This window comes from Gavia stellata, chromosome 2 (genome assembly GCF_030936135.1).
Source record: "Gavia stellata isolate bGavSte3 chromosome 2, bGavSte3.hap2, whole genome shotgun sequence".
Classification (NCBI taxonomy): Eukaryota; Metazoa; Chordata; class Aves; order Gaviiformes; family Gaviidae; genus Gavia; species Gavia stellata.
Genome location: NC_082595.1, coordinates 41,120,171 through 41,142,171, shown reverse-complemented (window position 1 = coordinate 41,142,171; position 22,001 = coordinate 41,120,171). Strand labels below are relative to the sequence as shown.

The window sequence follows — 22,001 nt, the reverse complement described above, 5'->3', positions numbered from 1 at the left end:
AGAAGGGGCAAAACCAAGGCTGGCAGAAGAACGGCTCATCTTCTTTCTTCTGTGCCACAGGAATATACTATCCTGTCACTACAGCCTCAAGAGGCACACTAAATATGATTACAAGCACTTTTCTCCTCTTTCTAAGCCAACTGGAAGAGCAACCATGGGACACATCACACTGTCAGCTCCTGCTGTAAAACATGCAAAGGCTAATGATGCCATGAAGCAGACCCCAGAAACACGTGCTCTTGCAGGCAGTCTTTTGTACACTGGAAAGGCACTTCAATACCAAACCAAAAACCTCAGCTTCACTACGTATTTAAGAGGGAACTTCAGTTCCTTTCATTAGCCATTTAAAAAGCCCAGAGGAAGCTCTCATGGCAGCCAGACTTGGCCCTTCTCATGAAAGCTGTCCGGCCAAGACAGTGAAAAGCCTGGGCTGCAAGATTTAATTTCAAGTTGTTTCAGTAACAGTGTGCTATTGATATGCCCCTTGAATATTACCCAGGGCCAAGAACACCCACACAGTATAAAGACATAAAGCACAATGAAATCTTAAGTGAATGGGTCAATTCTCCCCTCACTTACACCAAGGCCAAGCGTATCTCCATTAAGTAAAAAGCAGCAAGAATGAGACCCTGTAAGTCTCCAGGAAAATCAGGCCAGCTGCAAACAAAAGCTATTTAGAGTTTGTTTTTGCTTACTGACACTTGTAAGATAGTGAAACATGCAGAGCTGGAAAAGAGGAAGCCCTTCACAGAAGTGACTGTCCCATCCACATAGGACAAGAAAATAGTAAGAAACAATTAAGATTGGGACAGTCCTAAGTGTATCACCAAACCAGTTGGTTTTAGAAGGGGTAGATTTCAATTTTCCACAGCTACTTCAATGCAAGAGGAATAGGACAAATGATGCAAGTGTGTGATGCGTGCATTTGGGTGGGCATTTTTTAGCCAAGTAACATGAGGAAAAAAATATTTGCAGAGTAGCATTTTGCTACAGGAGGCAAGAGAACTGGCGCAGTTGCCATTACTTGACATTTCTGATTTTGCGCACCATTATTATAAAGGAAGAAAAAAAAATTATATTTGAAATCGTAAGTGAAGTCATAAAATGCATCTGTGGATGTGAAAATTACTAGAACCTCTAATGTTCAGATTTGGAGTTGTTCCTAAATATCACCTGCAAAACGTAGGCAGCTATAACCACCTCAGAAGTTGAAAAGGTGTATTGCATACTCTCAGTTGTTTCAGCCCATGTGTTAAATGCACGTGAATAAATTTATGAGTCAGGGAACAGTACCCATGAGCAGACAGCATTTCAGACACCTGCTCAAAACTCTAAACATTGCTAACAAGTCTCAAATCAAAAGGTTTTTTCCATTTTCAACATAACCTTGGTGCTTACAAAAGGCTCTCAATGGTTTACAAACCAACAGGCTTTCCAGAAAAAGGTCTATCAAAGTACCTGCCCAGTCAAACACACGAATTTTGCTAGTAACTAAGACTTCTTTACCAACACCACTCATTCCTGCCTCCAGAGTTAAGTGAAAAATCTAACAAAAGGCCCCTTACCTCAGGAGTTAAGGAAGCTTTTCCTGTAACTTGCTCTCCTTCAAAGGGTTATGTTGATAGAAACTTGGTAATTTAGATCTAGCTACATCAGATCCTCTGAAGGAGCGCAGACCAAAGGAGAGACAATCTTGTTGTGGCAAGACAAGTCATTCACATGAGCTTCTTTCAGAACTGAAGATATCCCACTGATAATGCTGACAATAGTGGGAGATCCCAACACAAAAACAGATGGAATCACAAGCTCCCCCCTGATTTCCCTGGAGCACAGATTTCACTTCACAATTTAAAAAAAAATTTGCTGGAAGACTCCTTAGGAAACCAGAGCTGAATTGCAATGTCAGCAAGGTACAAGATTTAAATTTAAGATGCTGCAGGCAAACCAACCACGTCTTTTCTTAGGGCTGCTGGAATTTCTTGAGGAGGTGCAGGAGGCAAGAAAGGTAGAGTGCCTCTTTCTGAAAGACGCCCTTCTGCCACACCTTCAGTAGAGAACTGAGAGTCACCCAGTGTAAGCTGTCCCCTACTCTCAGCTCTGCTGGAAGGAAAAAAGAAAGCAGCAGCATTTATCTGAAAGAATTTCCAGGCTTTTCCCCCCCACACACTTTTTAAATCCCCCAGGGCACAGAGAAGGAAGGCCTCATCTGCAGAAGACTTTCAAAAGTGAGGCTGTGCACTAGGTTACAGGATTTTGGCTGAGTGATACTGGGGCTGTTAAAAGCCAATTAGGGTCTATACATCTGGGTTCCCATGTACTTACCAACTCACAGCCTCCTCTTTTTGAAGAGCAAGTCCATTTACCAACCTACTCAGCAACAGTAGTCTTGTAAAGTGTACATGTAACAAGTCACAAGTTGTTCCATTTATTTGAGTAAATATCTGGTAAATAAAATCATCGGTAAATGTTACAAAATTAAATACATTAAAAAAGCTTGCCAGTATACATAAAATTCACAAACATGTACTTCTTTTGAAAAATAAAATATGTTCAGAGCACCCTTGATATAAAATGCCTGACTAGTGTCACCTACCAGCATATGGTAGCTTATTGAACATTTCAGTTAGGACAATTTCCAGGAGGGAGCAGGGATATCTCTTCTGTTCTTTCTTTTACAAGTGAGAGAGCCCAAGTTAACAAGTCTCCCCGCTTCTCATGGCAGAGCCATAAACAAAGACTATAATATTCTTTGCCTACCTTAATAGGAGAGGAATCTGCATTCGATTAAGACCACATCACTAAATGCAAGACAGTGCTTTTAATTCATTTTGGTAGCACTGCCTTTCCTCCACTGTGAAGCAGCTTTTAAGTGGTGACGGACATTTCTCTAGATATCACTGCAGGCCCTTATTCAGTATAGATTAGCACAGTTCCAAGACACCATGAGGTGGAGGGGATATGATCTGGCAAAGCATCAAAGTCAATCAAATAACTTTAAGTCTACAAATTAAGCCCTTAAAATTCCCAATTTTCATATGCTGCAGTCTCAACAAGGAGATATGATGAAATTCTTCACTGGGCTGCTTTAAGGGTATTTAGAAAAATGGCAGCACTCATTTTGGTAATCTAAATTGGTACCTTCTGGTAGCAAATTTGCAGTAGCCACCATTTAAATAATTTACTGTAACAAACTTTTCCTTCCATCCATGTGAAACAGTATTCACAACCCACTTTATAATTTATGTACAGACAAGCACAAGAAACTTGACATCCATGAGATAAATGTACAACCAACTTAAAAAATGTTATCTAACTACTTGCGAGGAGAAGTCTCCTAGCTCTGTAAATTTACAAGATCTTCTGGTTCACCACGTAGGCTTGCTGCCCTTCATCACTAATTCTTGGATTCTTCACTTGCTCCAGTAATCCTCAAGTGAAAGTTGAGCAGCATCCAAATTGTTGATATTCTCAATAAAAAAAATTGACACTTAAAAAAGAACCCTTAAAACACACAAAAGAAATTCCTTGAGTCAAAACTGAATGAAATCAAAAAAGTTGTGAAGAAAGACAACTATTTTAATAAAGGTCTTGTATTCAAAGTCCCATTTCCCTTGCCAGGTCTTTTACAGAGTGCTACTACTTCCAGTTATTTATATACTCTTCTTTTGAGGGGGACTGAGTTTCCTCATTCCTCTTATCCGAGTTAGCAGCTCTTTGATAAATTCCTAGGAAAAAAGATTAGAAAATATGAGTAATTTTTATGATCCCACAATACCATGATTTTGAGTTTAAAAAGAATTCAAAGCAAACTATACGTTTTTTATTTAAGCTTTTACAACTAAGATGGAATTTCTCTGGCCTGATCTCCAGGAACCTTATATTCATACTCTCATCACTCAGTTGCTAGCTGTCTTCCAGGCTTTTGCTGCACAGGGCCGTCTACCAAGTGTTGAATCAAGCATAATCTACGGCTGGATACAATGCAAATAGTCAAAGCAGACTTTCACAGTTTAAGCCTGCACAGAAATCAGCACTCCTGCCAAAAGAGGTGTTTCTCTCACCACCCTCCACGCTAACACTAGCACTTTGGTTGGCTGCAAAGTCAGCTGGAACAGAAAGCTGATCTGGCTGAAAACTCAGCTGTTTTTCCTCTTGCCCTGCTACTTTTCTAAGCTGGCCCAGCTCTCCAACCAGGCTCACCACTGAGCCCCACACCAACACTCATGCCAATCTGATGCAACGCAGGAACAAGTAGCCAGAGGTAGCACCATTGGCTTATGCTGGGTGAAACTGGTTGTGGAGCTCAGTGAATGACACTATTCTGAGGAAAAAAAAAAAATTAATGGACCAGGTCTCTATTCACAGTGGTATCTTCCCCAGCTTCAGTAGATTTTCTATTTTTAAGCTGTGGGAGAACAGAAGCTTACAGAGTTGTACCATTATCTGAAATACAATTTCGTATAACAGCTGCAGATACATTAAAAGCTAAATCACTCCCTTACTGTCATATTGGGAGAATGTTTACCAACAGTACTATGTATACACCTACAAAAAGGTTCTTATCATGAACTCATTTAGCTATAAACATGGAATCTAATTATGGATTTAGTCAGCCAGGTTGATGTGAAGGGATAAAAAGCATGACTTCCTAGCTGAATGCTTGAGGCTAAAAATTCCAGTGAACAAGGTCACCACCTAAATGATAACACAGTACCTTGCAAAAAAAGTCACACTGAAACATGTATTATCCAGGTGCTACACTGTGCATAAGGAAAGCCTCTGTCAATGTGTATTTTAACTTGAGAAAGATGTCAGGTTCTTCTGGTGGGACCACAATGCTGGCAGGTATCACCCCAATAGAGCAATTTCCTTTCCTGACAGTTTGTGCACGTCTATGCTGTACTGCATGTACTCTTGTACTATAGTTATTGTTGCACCAACACTAGCTGTGGCTTCAACTAACAGCAGTCAAGGCAGAGCAGCATAGACATCAGTGTGGGCTACAAATGCTCACCGAGAACCTTTTATATTCTGGCCTCCACTCCTGAACTAATAGATCAAGGCCAGTGCAGGAATACATCTATGCATATCAATATTGCGCTTCCCATCTGGGTAGACAGATAGCCTAAAGAGATGACCAGAAAAGCAGATTTGTTAAGACCCCAAATCCTCCCCCTCCATCCTCTAGAAGCTGTCTTTTTCCACACAGGCACAAGCCACTGCAACAATATCCACTCTAAACTTGTCAGAGTACAGTACTTATCCATTCAGAGGTCAGAAAAAGGAGGCAGACAGGTTTACTCTAAAAATTCACAGCTTTCAATGCACTATGCATTGGTTCTGTGTTATCCTTCTATCATTGTAAAGACCTGCTAAATAACACAAAACTGATGTGGCATGGTACTGTTTGAAACATATAAATACACCTTATGATTTTTTACTATCAAACTTAAATGAAGCCCTGCAGTGAAATCATTATAGAAATAAACTCTCTAAAATGGTCTTAAAAGATCTTTACTTGGGATTAATGCAGTTAGTACTGCCGTTCAACAGGTTTTTCCATGAAAAGCTATACTCCCATGCCAAAACATCAGATTAAGACAGCTTTGGGAAGGAATGGGCTGAAATTCAGTTATTCCCTTTGGATGACTTTATCAGTCATCTGTTAAAGCCACAAATACTCTCTCTACACCACCTCACCGTCAAGGCAGCAACAAAACACTGCAACTGGAAACTGTCCAACTGTTTCACAGAAGTCTAAAGCAAGAGCATTACAGGAAGGGGCATCTGCAGAGTGGACAGGGAGTTCTATGGTACTCTGTACCCATTTGGAATATCCCTGTTCGAAAGGCAGCTCAGCCATTTGTCTGTTTTCTCCCACAACTCGAAGGATTTGGAGCAAGTTTCCCTTGGATATGAAACGCAGCCAGGGGTCAGTTGCTTTTCAATATGACATTACAGCAAGGGAGGGGAGTTCCTCCCCTCATGCTCTGTAGCAGTACCACAAGCACCTTCTTTTGTAAAATAAGATATTTGCTTGAAGTTTTCAGTATTAACACCACCTAGAAACTTCTTAGTGCTGCCGAAATAAACCAAACTGTAGGCGCAACCCCCTAACCAGACCTGAGATGATTGAGGCTGTTCTTAAGGAAGGGGAAGGGAGCTGTATTCACTTGAAGTAGTACATATAACTGGAAGTGCTTTACCCCTCAGGAACTATTTTTCTTAAAATAAGGGTCTGCAGTACCAAACAGTAAAACCCAACAAGAGCATTTTGTATGTGGCAGACATTTTACATAATGCAGTAGTGCTCTTGTGCACACCCCATGGGTGTGCAAACCACAGCATTGGTTCAGTACATTTCTGATTTAAGCATCATTCTGCATCCGATGCTTGCTTGGAGCCAGCTGTCATTAACACAGCTGTGCTCCGGTGCTCGTGCCTTTCTTGTTTTGCAGCTCCCCATCAAGGACAGGCAGCATTCTAGAAAATACGTACATTTTCCCTCTTGGAGGTAGGAAAGGAGACTTCGCAGCATTTCAATAAGCCTTTACTTTATAACTAACCAACTCAGCTTTATGACATACAGTAATACCCATTTGTTTTCTTTAAACACCACTCAAAAATTGCAGTTTTATTCCTTGTGGACATCTGAGTTGAGGCTTAACAGAAGGCTTAATATCCACATCTATCTTAACCTCGTACACAAAAATCATTTTAGACAGAGCATTTTCTTGAAATCCCCTCTAGGAGATAAGCTAAAGTTTAGCATCATGCATTTGAAAGCTGATCATGTATGAATCTAAGTTAAAAGTAGTTCTGTAACACAGGTTGGATTATCTACTTACATATACTTGTATAATACTTAATTCAGAGTTGGAAAACATTTAGCATTAGTTCAGCTAAAGATTCAATAACTTATGAATTATTTCTGGCTGTAGACTTCCAAGGAATACACAGGTCACATCTACTTTTAATAGAAGAAAAATCTCATACTTTGGGCCTTGGTAAATAAAAAAGCAAAAATGTACACAAACTCAGTTTAAATTACTTTTACAGATTTTCTGCAAGGAGACCACCTTTAAATACAGGGTAGGTGGTTTTTTTTGTTTTTGTGTTTTTTGTTTTTGTTTTTTTTTTTTTAAAGTATTGACAGTCCTGTTGATTTATAATACAAAATCATTGTTTCTAGAAGACGTCTAATTCTAAAGGCAAATTTAAATGAGAGACAGAGACTAAATCTATAGCTCATTTGAAGTCATCTATATTCAGCCTTAGACACTTGTCTTGTCCCTTCTCTAACACCTTCCCTTGAATCAAAGGCATTCAGTTCAGCAAGAGCATTCATCTAATGCAGAATAAAAAAACATAAAGACAACAAACAAAGGTGAAATGATAATTCAGGAAACGGGAGAAAATCACTTCACCTCACTGCTTTGGAGGTGTGATTCATTGTTTTAATGAGGTCATTTGACAGACAATGAATTCCAGGCTTCCTATTCAAGTTTTCCAATTAATTTTGGAGACTAATTATACTCTGTCTCTCCAGATTTTTCTTCCACAAACATTAAACACGTAATAGGACTAGTTCTTAAACCAAAATATAGGGTTTCTAGTCCTCTTGCTTCACTAGAGCATGAAATAAATCCTAAACCAGCTTTCTTCCACAGCTTTACTGCCCTGCAGCCAAGTCAAAAATTAAGATTTCCTTGACTGTTTGCCCAAGGCTATTTCCTGAAGAGAGTCTGATTGGTTGGATGTAAAAAGTAAAGTCAGCCTGGAGAACAATGTCCACAGCTATTTGGGGAAGAAACTAAACAATAGCTCAAAAATGTCATCCGAATGGGAAGAAAAAAAAAATAGAAAAAAAAAAAGGAGGGAACCCTACTGCCAAACACCTTCCCTTCCCCACAGACTCAAACCTGAAGCTGATCATACGGGAAGAAGGGAACTGACAAGACACAGATGCTTCAGGAGAATGGATCCAGAAGCTGCCTTCTATTAGCAAGAACTGGTGCAGCATCTCTGTAGCCTCACTGAACAATCCCATTGGCACGGCCTCTCCAGTGCCCAGAGGAGGACAATACACAGCAATTTATCTTCTTGGTGAGCCCTGTACAATGCATTGACTAAATACCACAATGCTTAGCTATGGTTGAGACATGCAGTCCAGTTATTCTCCAACTCGGCAGCATGTAAACAAGCGCAGCTTATTCTTGTCAAATCACGGTTTGCTCCTCCATTCTTATAATATTGCTATGGGTATTTGTAAGTTGTACTTATGAGTACTTGCTGAAATGAAAACATCCAAGCTTAACTCCCTCCAACACCGTAGTACAATATAGAGCAGATCTCACCAGGCATATAAACAGTTTTAGTTCACTGAATTCAGAGTGGTCAAATGGATGAAGCAGCATGTTTTTCTAGAAATGCCTCTGTCTGCATTGCTTTTAAATATGCATGCTTCTTAACTTTTTTCCTCACAAAGTATCCTATTTGATTTCAGGTAATATGGACACATAATACAGTTACTGTGGCTTAATAATTTACCACCCATCAGCTGAGCTGCAATAAATGTCTATGAGCTTCTAGGCTCTCCCAGATGTATGGCAGTACACTGCACTGAGGCTTTAGGACACGTCTTTAGTTACTATTGCTTCAAATGAGTATCCTACATACTGCTGCCTTGCGATTATTTTAAAAACAAATAGTAACAAGAATTTGAAAGAATTCATAACATAGTAGGACCAAAAAAAAAAAATGATCCTTCAAAATTTTAGAGGTTCCATTTCAGAAGGGTTGAGCTTTCTATTCATATCTGCATACTAAGTACATACACTATCTGAAGACATACTGAAAATAGTTTTTAGTTTTAAAAACCACAGTGCTTAGACCACTCTAAAACGCTGCATCAGAAGCCCGTCATTTGCTTCAACTAGGAATTAAATTTGGAGAAACACGTAGTTAAGCAAATGCATCTCTACCTTTCTCAAAATAAAGTGTTACAAGTTGCTGAAATAGTCCAGCCACTGAAGTAACTGAGTAGTCAGTGACTTAAATCCCTGCCCAAATTCTCCAAAGAATATGCACAGCAATTTAACATAGCTTGTTTGGAAATAATCTTGAAAATTGTTATTAATTAGAAGTTCCCAGCAAAATAACTTTCTTTTATGATGCAACTTCATCTCCTTTTTCTCCTACTTTGTGCTGAGTGAAGAATTATACTAACAAGATGGTCTGGACAGATTTAATCCTGCCTGCCTGAGTGGGAGAGATCTCTAGCCCATTTGCCTGAAGCATCATGTATTTCTATAAGAAGAGAAAGAAGTAAAGAAACCCAAACCTAATTTATTCAGTTCTCTTCAAAGATTAGTTATCTGCAGACATTGTGTAGCTCAACCGCAGAGCTTCAGAGTCAGTAAAAAAAACCTGCCCACTCATTGGATTTCTCTCCCGTAGTAGAGTCTCCTTGTCATTTCCCCTGTCATCACTTTGGCAGTCCCATTGGAGAAGCTCTAATTCACATCACCCACAAGTATTTCAGATTTTCTCCAAAGCCCAGTCTAAATGGGTGGTCTTGCTGCTACCAATAGCAGAGATACATTAACACAGATTTAGCCAGCCTCCTTCAAAGTATGTGTCTTGACAAAACCTCATTGATTTCATGCCCACAACAGTCTTCCTATTCTAAATAAGTCTATTGTCAAGTATCAAAACCCTATCATCAAGATTATAGACTATATTTAAACTTCTTTGCTACATTCACTGCTGAGACTCAAAATTCCCTGTGACCTATATTAAGATTCTCCATCGCATAGACAGAACCGAGACAGCAATTTGACAAAGGTCGGGGTGGGATTTTCCACAGGCGACACATGACAGGGTGAAGCACTGGCTGCTCTGGCACATGGGTGATGCAGGAGGATGCTGCTGCTCCCTGCTCCTTTTCAACCACAAGTTCAGATCCAAGATTTGGTTATGGCACCAATTTTGCAGATAGCGTACCTTTTAAGTTTGTGCAGTCCCAAAAATGAATTGCTACTCTCTCATGTCAAGCCTTGTCTTATGTCAAAACTACATGATATGTACAGCTTTTGAACTACGTATGATAGTAACAGGAGAGAAGGGGAAGCAGATAAAGTGTAAACTGTCTGAAGAATACTTCTAGCATGTTTAATTTTGCATGATGGGAAGACCATCATCATGTGTCAAAGCACTGTCCACATCTGAGATCCCAAAGCCTATGCCTTGAGTCAGGCAGCTACTCAACTTCTCTTTCAAAAGTGCAACTTATCTACACAGAGCAAGGAGATTGTGGCTCAAGTAAAAGGATGTGAAATATAAATACAAGTCACATATTGCAATGATTAACACCAATAAAACCCATATACGTTACAGTTTGCTCGTAACCAAATGTACCTATTAGCTACTGTTTTGGTTTTTATTTTATTTTTTAATTATTATGTTTCTACAGTCAAGTTGGCAAAATCTGCCTAGAAATTATTTTTATTTTCTGGCATATTTTACAAAACTAACTTTTAATGACTGAATGACATGCCAGTCACATTGCATATGAATCTTGATTAGCAAATCAACATTTTAATTTAAGGATCATTAATGTAAACTTAAATAGCACCCAGAAATCATACTGACTGTGTGCACTTTCCTGATTAACCTTTAGTTGCCTTGTTTGGGTAAACTACACAACTCTTTACAACAAGGTTCCCACGTTAAGCATATTTCCATACAAATTAAAACAATGGCCTTAACTGCTACCTTAGAAAAGCTTTTAAAATTTAGAGCACATTCAACAGTCTAGCTATATTTCCCTTAGAAGAAAGGTTTCATAGCAGTTCCTCATAAGTAACTGTCAGCTACTATCTTTAGCCAATGTATTAGAGGCTGAGAATTCCTTCCACCTTTCCAGTGACCTGGATAACTCTGCTTCTTCTGATGAAAAGTCAATCCAGAATACATGCAAGAATCCCTCAGTCTTTCCTTAACTTTTACAGAATCACAGAATCATTAAGGTTGGAAAAGGCCTTTAAGATCATTGAGTCCAACCATCAAACCAACACCACCATGCCCACTAAACCATGTCCCAAAGTGCCACGTCTACACGTTTTTTGAACACCTCCAGTGATGGTGACTCCACCACCTCCCTGGACAGCCTGTTCCAATGTTTGACCACACTCTCAGTAAAGAAATTTTTCCTAATATCCAGTCTAAACCTCCCCTGGCGTAACTTGAGGCCATTTCCTCTCTTTCTAGTTTAAGTGGAAGACAATAAGCAAAACTGACTTAAGATATACATTTTGGTTTATTATTTTTTCTTAGCAGATGAGATAAGAGCTTCAAGTTAGTAAGCTTTCTGCCTGTACTATTTTTCCTTATGTTCTGAATGGTGGAGACATCATATTACATAATTTTTCCCCCAATTAGGGACTACTGCCTTTTGCAATCTGTGTAACTCTTGATGCTAAAATCCCTAGTGCACTTCATTGACTGTATTTGCTTGGTCAGGAAAAATCCCATCAACTCACATCTATTCTCCACAAATATTATAGGAATCCTTTCACAAACCAGTTGCCTCAATAGCTTTGAATCATTTGGAAATATGAAAGGATTGCAGATTTTCTAGAAGAGGTGTGGATCCTCATATAGGAAGTTTAAGCCAACTTAAAGGTTCCACACATGGTAGGTTAAAAAAAAAAAAAAAATCACTATTTTTAAGTGGCCTAAGTTAGCAGTCATGCCGTATTACTGGGCTTATGCTGCAGATGAAGAAGAAAAGCTGTTGTGAAAACAGTCCTGGGAAATGACTCCCATTTTGGCAACTACCCTCACAGAAGAGTGGATTAAGTACTCCTCTCAACTTGGCTATCTCAAAAGATTGTCAAGGAAGATGGATATTCTCCCAGGTAAAGGAGCTGCCTCCATCCCATCAGCAGAGGACTGAAGAGACAAGTTACAAGTTCAGTATTAAAATCTCACCTTTATCCAAGTGCCTTAAGGGCAGTTGAGCACACAGGATGTTGTTTCCTATGAACTGCTATGCCAACTTAATTTACCAGCACAGCACAAATATTTCCTGCAGTTCTAAGACCAAGGTTTCCAGTGGAAAACTCACTAACATCTGTCATGTACCCCTATCAGAGCTCTGAAATTTGTCCTTGCATTGTCAAGCTTCAGAGCTAAGAAAAATAATTCATATCACATGTTCAGTGAAGGAGGAATAAGGGTAATTATTTGATTCTCTGCCTTCCTCATCTGCCTTCAGATGACACAGAGATAAGAGGTCAGCACATGTGTGGCTGCTAAACTCTTGGCAACCTGTTCCTCCCATCCATTCATGACCCCTACGTTCTCTCACTAGCCTGTGACAAGAACCATGTCAGGCTCCACATGACGTATTGGTCTTCACACCTATCTTCCAAAGAACAACTAAGGTTCAATGGCACTTGCTGAGAGAAGGCTGACAGGGGTCAACTGTAGTGTAGCATTACTACAGTGAGACATCTGAAGACTTGATTTTTTTGGCCTGGCATCTCCATAACGGGAGATTGTGTTATCTGGTATAAAGAAACCAAGGTACAACACAGACCAAACTATACAAGTGTCAAGTGTTACCATTTACGTCTTTCTGGGTCAATTCCCTGCACTGTCAAAAAGTTAGTACCAGCAAGTGTAATAGCAATTCTGGAGAACTTTCCAAATCTACCACAGGAATCAATAAAAATGGAAAAGCTCTGAAGAAAGTATCTGATGAACACAGAAGCGTCTGTTTAACCGTACCAGTGGTTCTCCCTGACAGCCTGACTATCCTTAAGCCCCAGTAGTTTAAGTGGCTACAGCTACAGATGTTACAGAGGAACCAAGCTATATGCAACCTTGTTTCAAAAACCAAATGCCTGGCTTCTAGCCACACTCAGATGTAAGGTGCCAGACTAGGGGAATCCTGTAAGCCACCCACTCTATTAAATACCATGCAGCAGCCACTGGTGGGAAAGCACTGACTCTATAAATTGAACCAAGAAACTGATCCACAACCTAGACTTTTTTCTTTTTTCTTTTTTACAATAAGTCCAAGGTTTTGTTACAATATTTACTCTTCCTGGTAAGCACACATTACTATACGAGAAGTGGGCTATATTAGCACTGGACACGTTAATGGATATTCAAGTTGAAAGTTGAGTACATTTAACTAAATCCTGCTAGTTCAGGTTATCCCACAATTGTATTCAAGTCCATTCACAAAAACAATTAGCTGAACCACATATCTACACAACAGTTCCCAGAATAAACAATTTTACTGTCAGAGATAAAGTTAAATGGCTTCACATCAAAGACCGCACAGTCCATCTCTCAAGTTGAAGTTTCATGCAAATATCACAGAATCACATAATCATTAAGGTTGGAAAAGACCTGTAAGAACACCAAGTCCAACCATACATATAGTAGGGTTTTAACCACCTGATGAGAATTGTGTTTAGTTCTCTTATAACATGACAGCTTCAAGCTCAGTAAAGTCAATAAGGACATTACAGAAGACAATATTGATACTTCAGCTAGGGGCAGCTCCTCCACGGGGCCCAGTCCTGTTCCTACTGTAGTCAAGTGACAGCCACAAACATTCCCAGGATATAAAGCCTCAAGCCCATCAGCTCCCCATTAATACTCCTATATTTACTTTATCATAAGTATTAAAAAAGTTACTTTAGCTTGAACATAGCTATACTTTCCACACATTAATAGTATTTAAGAAAAGTCTTTTTACCTCTGTTGGTTTGTAGCAATCTACAAGAGTTTCCTAGAAGCAAAATATGAAAGCATCAGTTCCAATACAGATTAACAATGAACATTAATAAGTCTACAGTATGAAACCTGGCAAGGCAGTGGGGAAAGAAAAGGAGCAAGAAACAGGAATCACTGGAGGAAGATGCTACTGAAAACTGAGTGTTATAGCAAGTCACCTTTGCTCCCTAGGTGGATCAAAATGATTTGCAACAAGAGAGAAATGATGGCTTCTTCTTCCAGGTTGGAAATTACAAAATCCCCCTCTCCAAGAAAAACTGAGAAGAGGAGAATCCAAGAACACTTCTCCCAGCAATACACATATGAAAGGTAGCTTTTTGTGAGAGCACCACAGTCTTTGTAATGCAGAAATACAGACATTAGCTAGGTTGGGCATTCCTAGCAGGGCAGCTGCAGCAGCTAGTTTAGGCTAGTTTAGGCTATTTATGAATGCTGAGTAAACAGCCTGGGGTCATACCCCGTGTCTCTGTGGCTGGGCAGTGGGCACTGAGAAAAGATTGCCAATAGGCACTGCAATCAGATTTGGTGCATCTAAGCACCAAGTTAGTCACCTCCCAGAAGTGAGCTGAGGGCAAACCACTGCTCTGGGACAGGTTTCCTTTCTTGAGTGCACCTGAAAAGATTATAAACAGAGACCCTTATATCTAAATCAAGATACAAACCCAATATATGCATCTCTATTAAGACAATGATGTTTCTTTTCTTCTCCCCCTCATTCTTCCATTCATTAACTTTTACCTCAAGCAGGATTCAGAGAATTAGAGAGCTGGTTTGAATTGTGTAATTTCAGCAGACAGCTTCTGAATTTCCCTACTAATTCCTGTTGCTGACCATCTTACCCTTTCCTCAAGCTTTTAGACAAGTTACTCCAAGGTAACTGGGTGGGTTCCAATTTCTAGCTAGTATAGACAGAAAACAAAAGTTTCCAGTATCCTAAGGACAAGGGAGGATTTCTGTTCCGTATATGCATGCACGCATTTCTGCTGCTGCAGTGAATCGCAGAAACTATCTGGTCATCATAACTGACTCTCAGCCACATAATTTTTCTATGTGACTGGTCTTTATTTTTCTATGTGGCTGTTCTTTATTTTATATACTTGTAAAAATAAGAATGAGTCTAATCTGTCTCAGCATATCTCCTTATATTACTGGATTCTTTGCACTTTTATTTACTCCTGTTATCACCTACCTTCCAGAAATTTTTTATCTTAAAGGATTTTACCTTTGTACAGTCCAGTAGATTATGCTAAACTCAGACCTAGGAACCTCTCAGTTCTAATTCTACACTTAAAGTGGATTCAGCCAAACACAAGATATGGACCCAGATGCATTAATTCAGCCACATTCCAATTTTAAGTTAGAAAATAACATTACCTGTAATTTGAGAGCTCTCTCCTCTTCATTGGCTGCATCCAGAAGGTCATCAATGTCAATTTCTACATCTGGCATCTCTTCTTCCTGAAAAGCAAAAATTCCCACTTAGTGCATAGAGATATCCTTTAACTAACCTCAGAAGTAGCCTAGTGATAGCACACATAACCCCATCTGCCTGGAGCCAGGCAAGAAGGACATCAGTAAGGGACAGTGGCTTAATTCCTTGCTCCCAGCCCAGCAGAAGGCCAAGCCCCAGCCACACAGGAGGTGACAGCTCTTAAGCAACCCTTCCCTCACAGCCAGGAGCTGTGTTACTAACCCATGCCCAGCAGCGCAGGTCATGCTATTCTCACAGTACTGGGCAAGAAGATGAAGAAGAGGTAGGCACAGGGGAAGTAGATAAAAGCTGCAGCAAGCCACGAAATTGCTTTGAAAACATTCTTGATTGGACTGCTTATTTTGTTACACTGTGGAAGATTTCCATTCCTCAAAGCTGGCTTACCAGAATGACATGCATGCCCCATCAGAAGAGCTCAGATTTCTACTGCCTGCAGTGAAGCACAAAGTCTAAGGCATAGAGTATTTTAGGGAATTTTTTTAAACCTCGTCCACCCATACACTTCTCCCTTTGCATCACCAGCACATCAGACATGTTGTACCCTCAGCCAGAGCACCAGTCCACAGATTTTGAAAGACCCCTGAGCTCTGGAATCCCAATGAGAATTCATTGTCCACAGATAGCACTATTTACTGCATTTACAATTATGCAAAAATACACTCTGCTGGCCATTTTTTGCATTTTCTTATCATAAAAGTCACTTCAAAATGGTAAAGAAGCACCTCACTGCACATACAAAACACTCTGGTCTCAGCCTCTCCCCCACACAAGTCCCACCCTCACAGTGGCCTCAGTGCCACAGACACATGGCTCCTCCGATGCCCCTGCCCCAACTAAGACAATGCACGGTCACTGCAAGTCTGTCCTCTCCCACACGTACCCTGTCATTGATCGGCTCACTATCACTGCATCACCTTGGCACCTCCCGAATGAAAGCAGGGACCTGAAAGTGTCCAAAGGGGAGGGTGGATTTGAGAGCCAGGAGGAAGCAACAAGACCACTATCCCCAGCAGCAGCTGTCTTGTACCCCACCAACACTTTTCCAGATCTTTTAAAGCAGCATTTTGACAAAAATGTGGTGGTTCCAGCGATTTGCAAAAATTTCAACAATTGTGAAATAATTTAACAGCTCCAATAGCAACCGCCACAGGTCACACCAAAATTATTCTTCTACTGGATAAAAGAAGAGTCCAAACGTTAGCAAGGAAGATAACAAATTAGCTCGAGTTGATCTAATGAAAGTTAAGTACCAAAGTGCCAAACAACTACCTATATCAGAAGCTCCAGCTAAAATGCCAAGTGCTCAACATTTATTTGGGTGTGAGGAGGAAGGACAGAAGTAGGATGATTAAGTTCCCCATTTCCCACCTCTGAAGGAAAGCATGCAGGAACACGATAGTGCAGCCATGCAGGCTGTTAGACCCGATGAATAAAAACACACAAAGCACATCCTTTGCCCAATTAGCAGGTTCACTCTTTCAGCATGCATTTTAGTCAGAAAGGAAGTGTGGGCATTTGCTGAGATTAATCATAAAAATACTAGTTACTGTAACACTATCTGGCAATAAGGGAGTTGCTAACCTAAAGCTATAGGCTCATTAGCAATTTAAACAACAGGGAGAACAGGAGAGAAAAGAAGTCCTCCACAGACTATAAAGACATTCAGTAAAAGCAATCAAGGCTTGGAGGAGATAAAAATTAACCCACAACAGTGGTACACTTAGTAGCTTACTATCCGACCCCTACACTAATTCGCATATCACACTAAGAACAAGAAATTCACCAAATAGACAGTAAACCTGAACATTTTATTTAAGCAGCTCGTTATAAATACTGTTAACAGAGTGCCTGGAGTTATCATTAATACTGTAAACTTATCAAAATATGCATCCATGGACCTGTGTAAATGCTGATTGTGCATCTGTCTGCGCTTGAAGTGCTGTTCAGCATATTGAATATTTTGTCTGATACACATTTTGAACTCTTGCCTGTCAGCATGGAGTTCTGGCCAACTGAAACGATGTTGAAATGCAACAGTGAGGGGGAATTCCCTAGAAGGTATATAATGCTTTTTTGTGTTCACACTTCATTGAAGCTGAGCACTTCTGAAAGGTTAGTTTTATTCTGATTGGTACCAGTCATGTGGGAGAAATCCTTGCTTCTATCCCTCTTCATTCTTATCTTCTTCAAATCAACTTTCTCCTACATCTTCAAGGTTCACACTGCCAGCAGTCCAGAGGGCAACTGTACCAGTAATTCACTGAAGCTTTGGTATAAGAGGTAACACAGGTCCTTTATAACAACAAAAGCCATAACAAAAAAAAAGATAACATCAGAAGATGAGGGACTATAATTGTGTCTGACATACTGGCATTCAATTAAGTTACATTTTCTATAAAATATCATGCGTATCTTCATCACTTCGCAGCAGATCTGAACTCCGATACACAACACAAATGGAGGGGGAAGCCCAAAAAGGTAACTCTTGCTCTTATTTTTGGCTGAATGAACAAACATAATCAAAGCAATTTTTCCCCTCTGAACTACTGTGCCTGCATGATCTCAAGAGTTTTATGTTAGGCATGAAAAGCATGTGCTTAGGTCAGGAGCATGACCACTCCACAACAGCTGTAATGGCAGAAGGAACAGTCATGTCTTCTGTTTACCTGTTTTTACTGGTGAGATAAGTGTGGTTGATCCTACTATAATTAAGCAGCTAGATCCAGACTAGGCTGGGGCAAGCCTGAAAAGGGCTGTGCATAGCTGAAGGGTGGTATTTCAAGGGTCTTGTTAGCACCATGAGGCTGTGCAAGGAAAGCAAAGCACTGCCATGTTCTGCTCCAGTGAGAGGGAGACAAGGTGTTGCAAACAGCAGATGATGGGGAAAAAAAGAAACCAGAAGAAGCATGCTGACAGGGAGCAGCCTCCAGAAAAGCTAAAGTAGAAGAGGTGTGGGAGTTGCGGGTTCAAACACCCATCAATTGAAACAGTTGGGGGACACTGTCCTGTCAAGGACCCTCTCCAGTTTTCATTAACAATGCAGGCAGGACATGAGATAATTTCTGCTTAAGTATTCAAAAGTCCAAAAATATCACCAAAGTTAGCTTCCATGCTATTTAATGCAACTTAAACTCAACCTTGCATTGGAACACAGCCCCATGGTTATTTACGTTACATGAATTCTTTGCAGGCTACTGACAAAAGATCTTGGGGCACAGACATGCATTAAGTAGTAAATAGCTGTAGCAGTTTAAGACATTACAGCCTCTCCAAAGGTTTGCTATTTAGCCTCTCGCAGAGGTGATCACTGCCCCAACAGTGAATGGAACTGAAACAGGTGAGCATCCCTTACTGAGACTAGGGAAAAGGCGTGACAGCCTCTGAAACCACCTCCCACAGCAGCTTAAGCCAAAGGGCTGGATTTTGCAGGGGCAGCTGAAGAATACTTGCACACTCTAGTCTGCCAACCCTGAGGACAGCACCTCCAGCACAGCAAGAGCAGGTCTGACATCATTACAAGTAATTACTAATTAAACATTTATCTGAGGCTTTAAAATTTAAAGGGTAATAGTTGCCCTATGGATAAACTCCCCCCTATAAACCCAACTCTCAAATTAGCCTTCTATCTCTCATCCTCACTGCCCATTCACTGTGCATTATCTCATTCACAGTGCTAATGAAATAGGTTCATTTGGTTTTTACTTTTGATTTTAAGTTTGGGAGAGAAAGAAGAAGTTAAGCACAGCAAGAGAAGTTAAAGCCATCGTTTGTACAGTGAGTTTGGAAGCAACCTGAAAGGACATCAAGAAAAAGATGAAGGAAAAGGAGGGAAAGACCATACAATTCAGATGTATTAAAGTTTCAGACTGTATGAATGAGGGATTTCTCTCAAAGTCGTGGAAGATGGCCAGTGTAAGTGATCAAAACCAAACTAGAAAATAGGACCAGTTCTTCTAGAAGTATCCATTTAATATATGAAAAGATTTATGTATTTATTTTTAAAAAGAGACATCTGCTGGACATCTAATACTGTTAGCTCTAAACAAGTTCATCTGCAGATATGGATGGCACTGCCCCAATGCAAGACAATGGTTTAAGTTGCAGGATGGTAATCAAAAGTGCCATAAATTACCAGGACTAAAAGTCTGTGGTTGCATATGTAACCTGGTGGGATTATGAATGGATTGCACTTAGTACAGGTAAAAGGATACTACCAAATAGTAATTTGTATGAAACAAAGGAAAAACCCATGTGTTCCTCATTTCAAAGCATTCAGTTGTTTTGGGGGACTTATGGCTCAGGGCAAAAGTAGATAAAAATGAGGAAAAAAAAAAGAATAGTTTAAGTGATCAAAAATTACAAATCCATAAACAAAGAAAGCTCTTTTTGACCTAAAGCTAATGCTAGTTAAGTGGCGAGTCAAAATACAACAGCTGAAATAAAGCTGTTTGCAACACAAAAGGCTGCTAGTGTCTATTGATTGGTATGAGGAACAGAAGTTAGGGAAGGGTGTTAAAGACAGCAAAAAGAGACTCAAAAGTGCCAGGGTTGGGGACACTTGCAGTAGGAACAAGAATCCTCAGTGGTACAACCCAATTACTAAATGACCGTATGATTTCTCCAATCCTAAAATATTAACAGCAGTAATGCCATAGCAGCCGTGATGATCTAATGTTAGACTTGCAAAAAAAAAAATTCTCTCTCATTTCTGTTGGTCCCAGTGAAGTTGTTCATGCAACAGCGAATATCAGTTTGCACAGCTGATAATCTGTGAACACATTTAGGATGCTGCTCCCAGTATGATACAATCCTTATCATGCAGTTACATACTATTTTCTCCCCCATCAGACACTCATCTCATAAGCAACCATTTGAATGTGAAATCTCAAAGGCAACATGGAGTGTGAGGCCCCACACCCCTGAGCACATGCCATCCAGTCTTGGCTCCAACTAAGAGTTAGAAAAGCCTGTGTTGCACCCAGGCTGTTCCAAAGAGAGCAGCAGCCTCTTCCACCAACACCAAGTCTACCTTTCGTCATCACTCTTGTTCATTAAATAAAAGTGCAGAGACATTAAAGGCAAAGTTACCAGATTTGTCCACTCATTTTGAATCAATTATCCTACTGTTTCTGAATAATCATAATTTATCTGTGGCATTGTGGCTATTTACAGAAACCTTCTCCTGTGCTGAGCCTGTCTTCAAGCCTGACCTCATGTGGATCCAGTTAAATACCCAGAAAGGGAGGGACTCTAAGTGTTCACCTGTCAACAGAATGGTTTACGCAAGTTGCCCAGTATCTCACAGGAACACCAAGTGCATCTATATCTACATAACATGGTACGAATGGCTAGACAAAAGTCAAGGACACAGTGTTTTATCTGTATGGTCTAGATGCGATCTACCCTCACCACTGGAGGTAGTAGGAGGCTGTGCCCATAGCCTGCACACACACCGCTAGAGGGAGGTAACACTTTAAAAACACAGCAAGGGCCCCTGAAGTTGCTGGTAGAGCAGGGACAAGTCTTCTGAGACCTAGATTCAGTTCTCAGGTCTGGAGAACAGCACTCTAACTTTTGTGCTCAAGAACCCACTTCCCTCTGCTCCTGTTCTTAAAAATTTAGTCCTCAGCTTTTACTCTCACAGCTTGGTTCCTGCAAAATCCAACCTCCTCTGCTCCTACTTTTGGGGTATTGCTTCTACCTCCTTCCTATATACCCTATGTACCCTCTCTCCTCCGCGGAGGGCTAGAGGACTACTGCAAGCAGAGAAAGGAGCTACTCAGCTCCCAGGCACTGTGACCAGGGCTCCCTGCCAAGAACTGCAAGAGCCCAGCCCCTCCTAGTTCCCTATAGAGGAAGCTTGTTCACATAAGCTTATTGCTAAACTTCAACAAGTTTGGGCACATGACAAGCACAAGTGAAAGAGGAGGGGAGATGCTTGATTAAACTGAGAACACTTTCATAAACCGGTCACAGGCATCTCCAACACAAAGCAAGTCTGCTCTTTCCTAAATTTCCAAGATCAGACATACTAGAGTTTCAAATAGGCTATTGAAAGTCCTCATGCAATGTGAAAAAATACCTTTTTTCCTCCTGATTTTAGTCTCAACATCAGAAATAACTGAACTCTTAGTTAAAATCTTTCCAAGATACACCAGCTGAGGCAGGCACCTACTGCAAATCTCTTCAGCTCAGATTATTTCAATTTGGACAAGTTTAACATTTTAAAAGTGTGTTTTCCAGTTGTTAAATCAAGGGTAATGCCAAGAACAATCAATGCTTATGGGGCTCTGCATGGAGGAATACACACTTCGCTATGAAGCAGTGGGGGAGCTTACCCAGGAATCATCAGTACCTGGCAATAAAGAGGATGTAACAAAGCTGCAGGGAAAGATTATTAAGCTAGATGAGAAAGATGGACAGACACACACACACAATGATAGTGTCTACACAGGCAGGTAGAGCCAGACCTTAGCTTGCTCAGCCAGTGTGCACACAGTCCAGAAACTATAGCTGCATTAGTGCAGCTTTCAGATCAAGAGAATAAACCCTGTTGGCAGAGCATTTACATTCAGGTGCCATAGTTTATTAACACAGCAATCAGATTTCCAGACCAAAGCTTACCCACATCCACCTGGCTCAGAAAAGAAAGAGCTAGCTAAAGCCTGTCTGCATCTGACAAGTCACCCTATGT

The 22,001-nt window shown here is 40.4% G+C and overlaps 1 protein-coding gene across 1 annotated transcript in view; it reads right to left on the bottom strand.

Annotated features, from left to right (window-relative positions):
* Positions 1 to 2,405: 2,405 nt before the first annotated feature.
* The window catches only part of PPP1R14C (protein phosphatase 1 regulatory inhibitor subunit 14C), a 54,612-nt gene continuing 35,016 nt past the window's right edge, over positions 2,406 to 22,001 (bottom strand). Inside the window, exons 2-4 of the mRNA XM_059835458.1 lie at positions 15,190 to 15,273; positions 13,778 to 13,810; positions 2,406 to 3,725 (exon numbers count right to left, since the gene is read on the bottom strand). Of these exons, the coding sequence (XP_059691441.1) occupies positions 3,651 to 3,725; positions 13,778 to 13,810; positions 15,190 to 15,273 (192 nt within the window). The 3' untranslated portion in view covers positions 2,406 to 3,650. The remainder of the gene's footprint in view (positions 3,726 to 13,777; positions 13,811 to 15,189; positions 15,274 to 22,001) is intronic.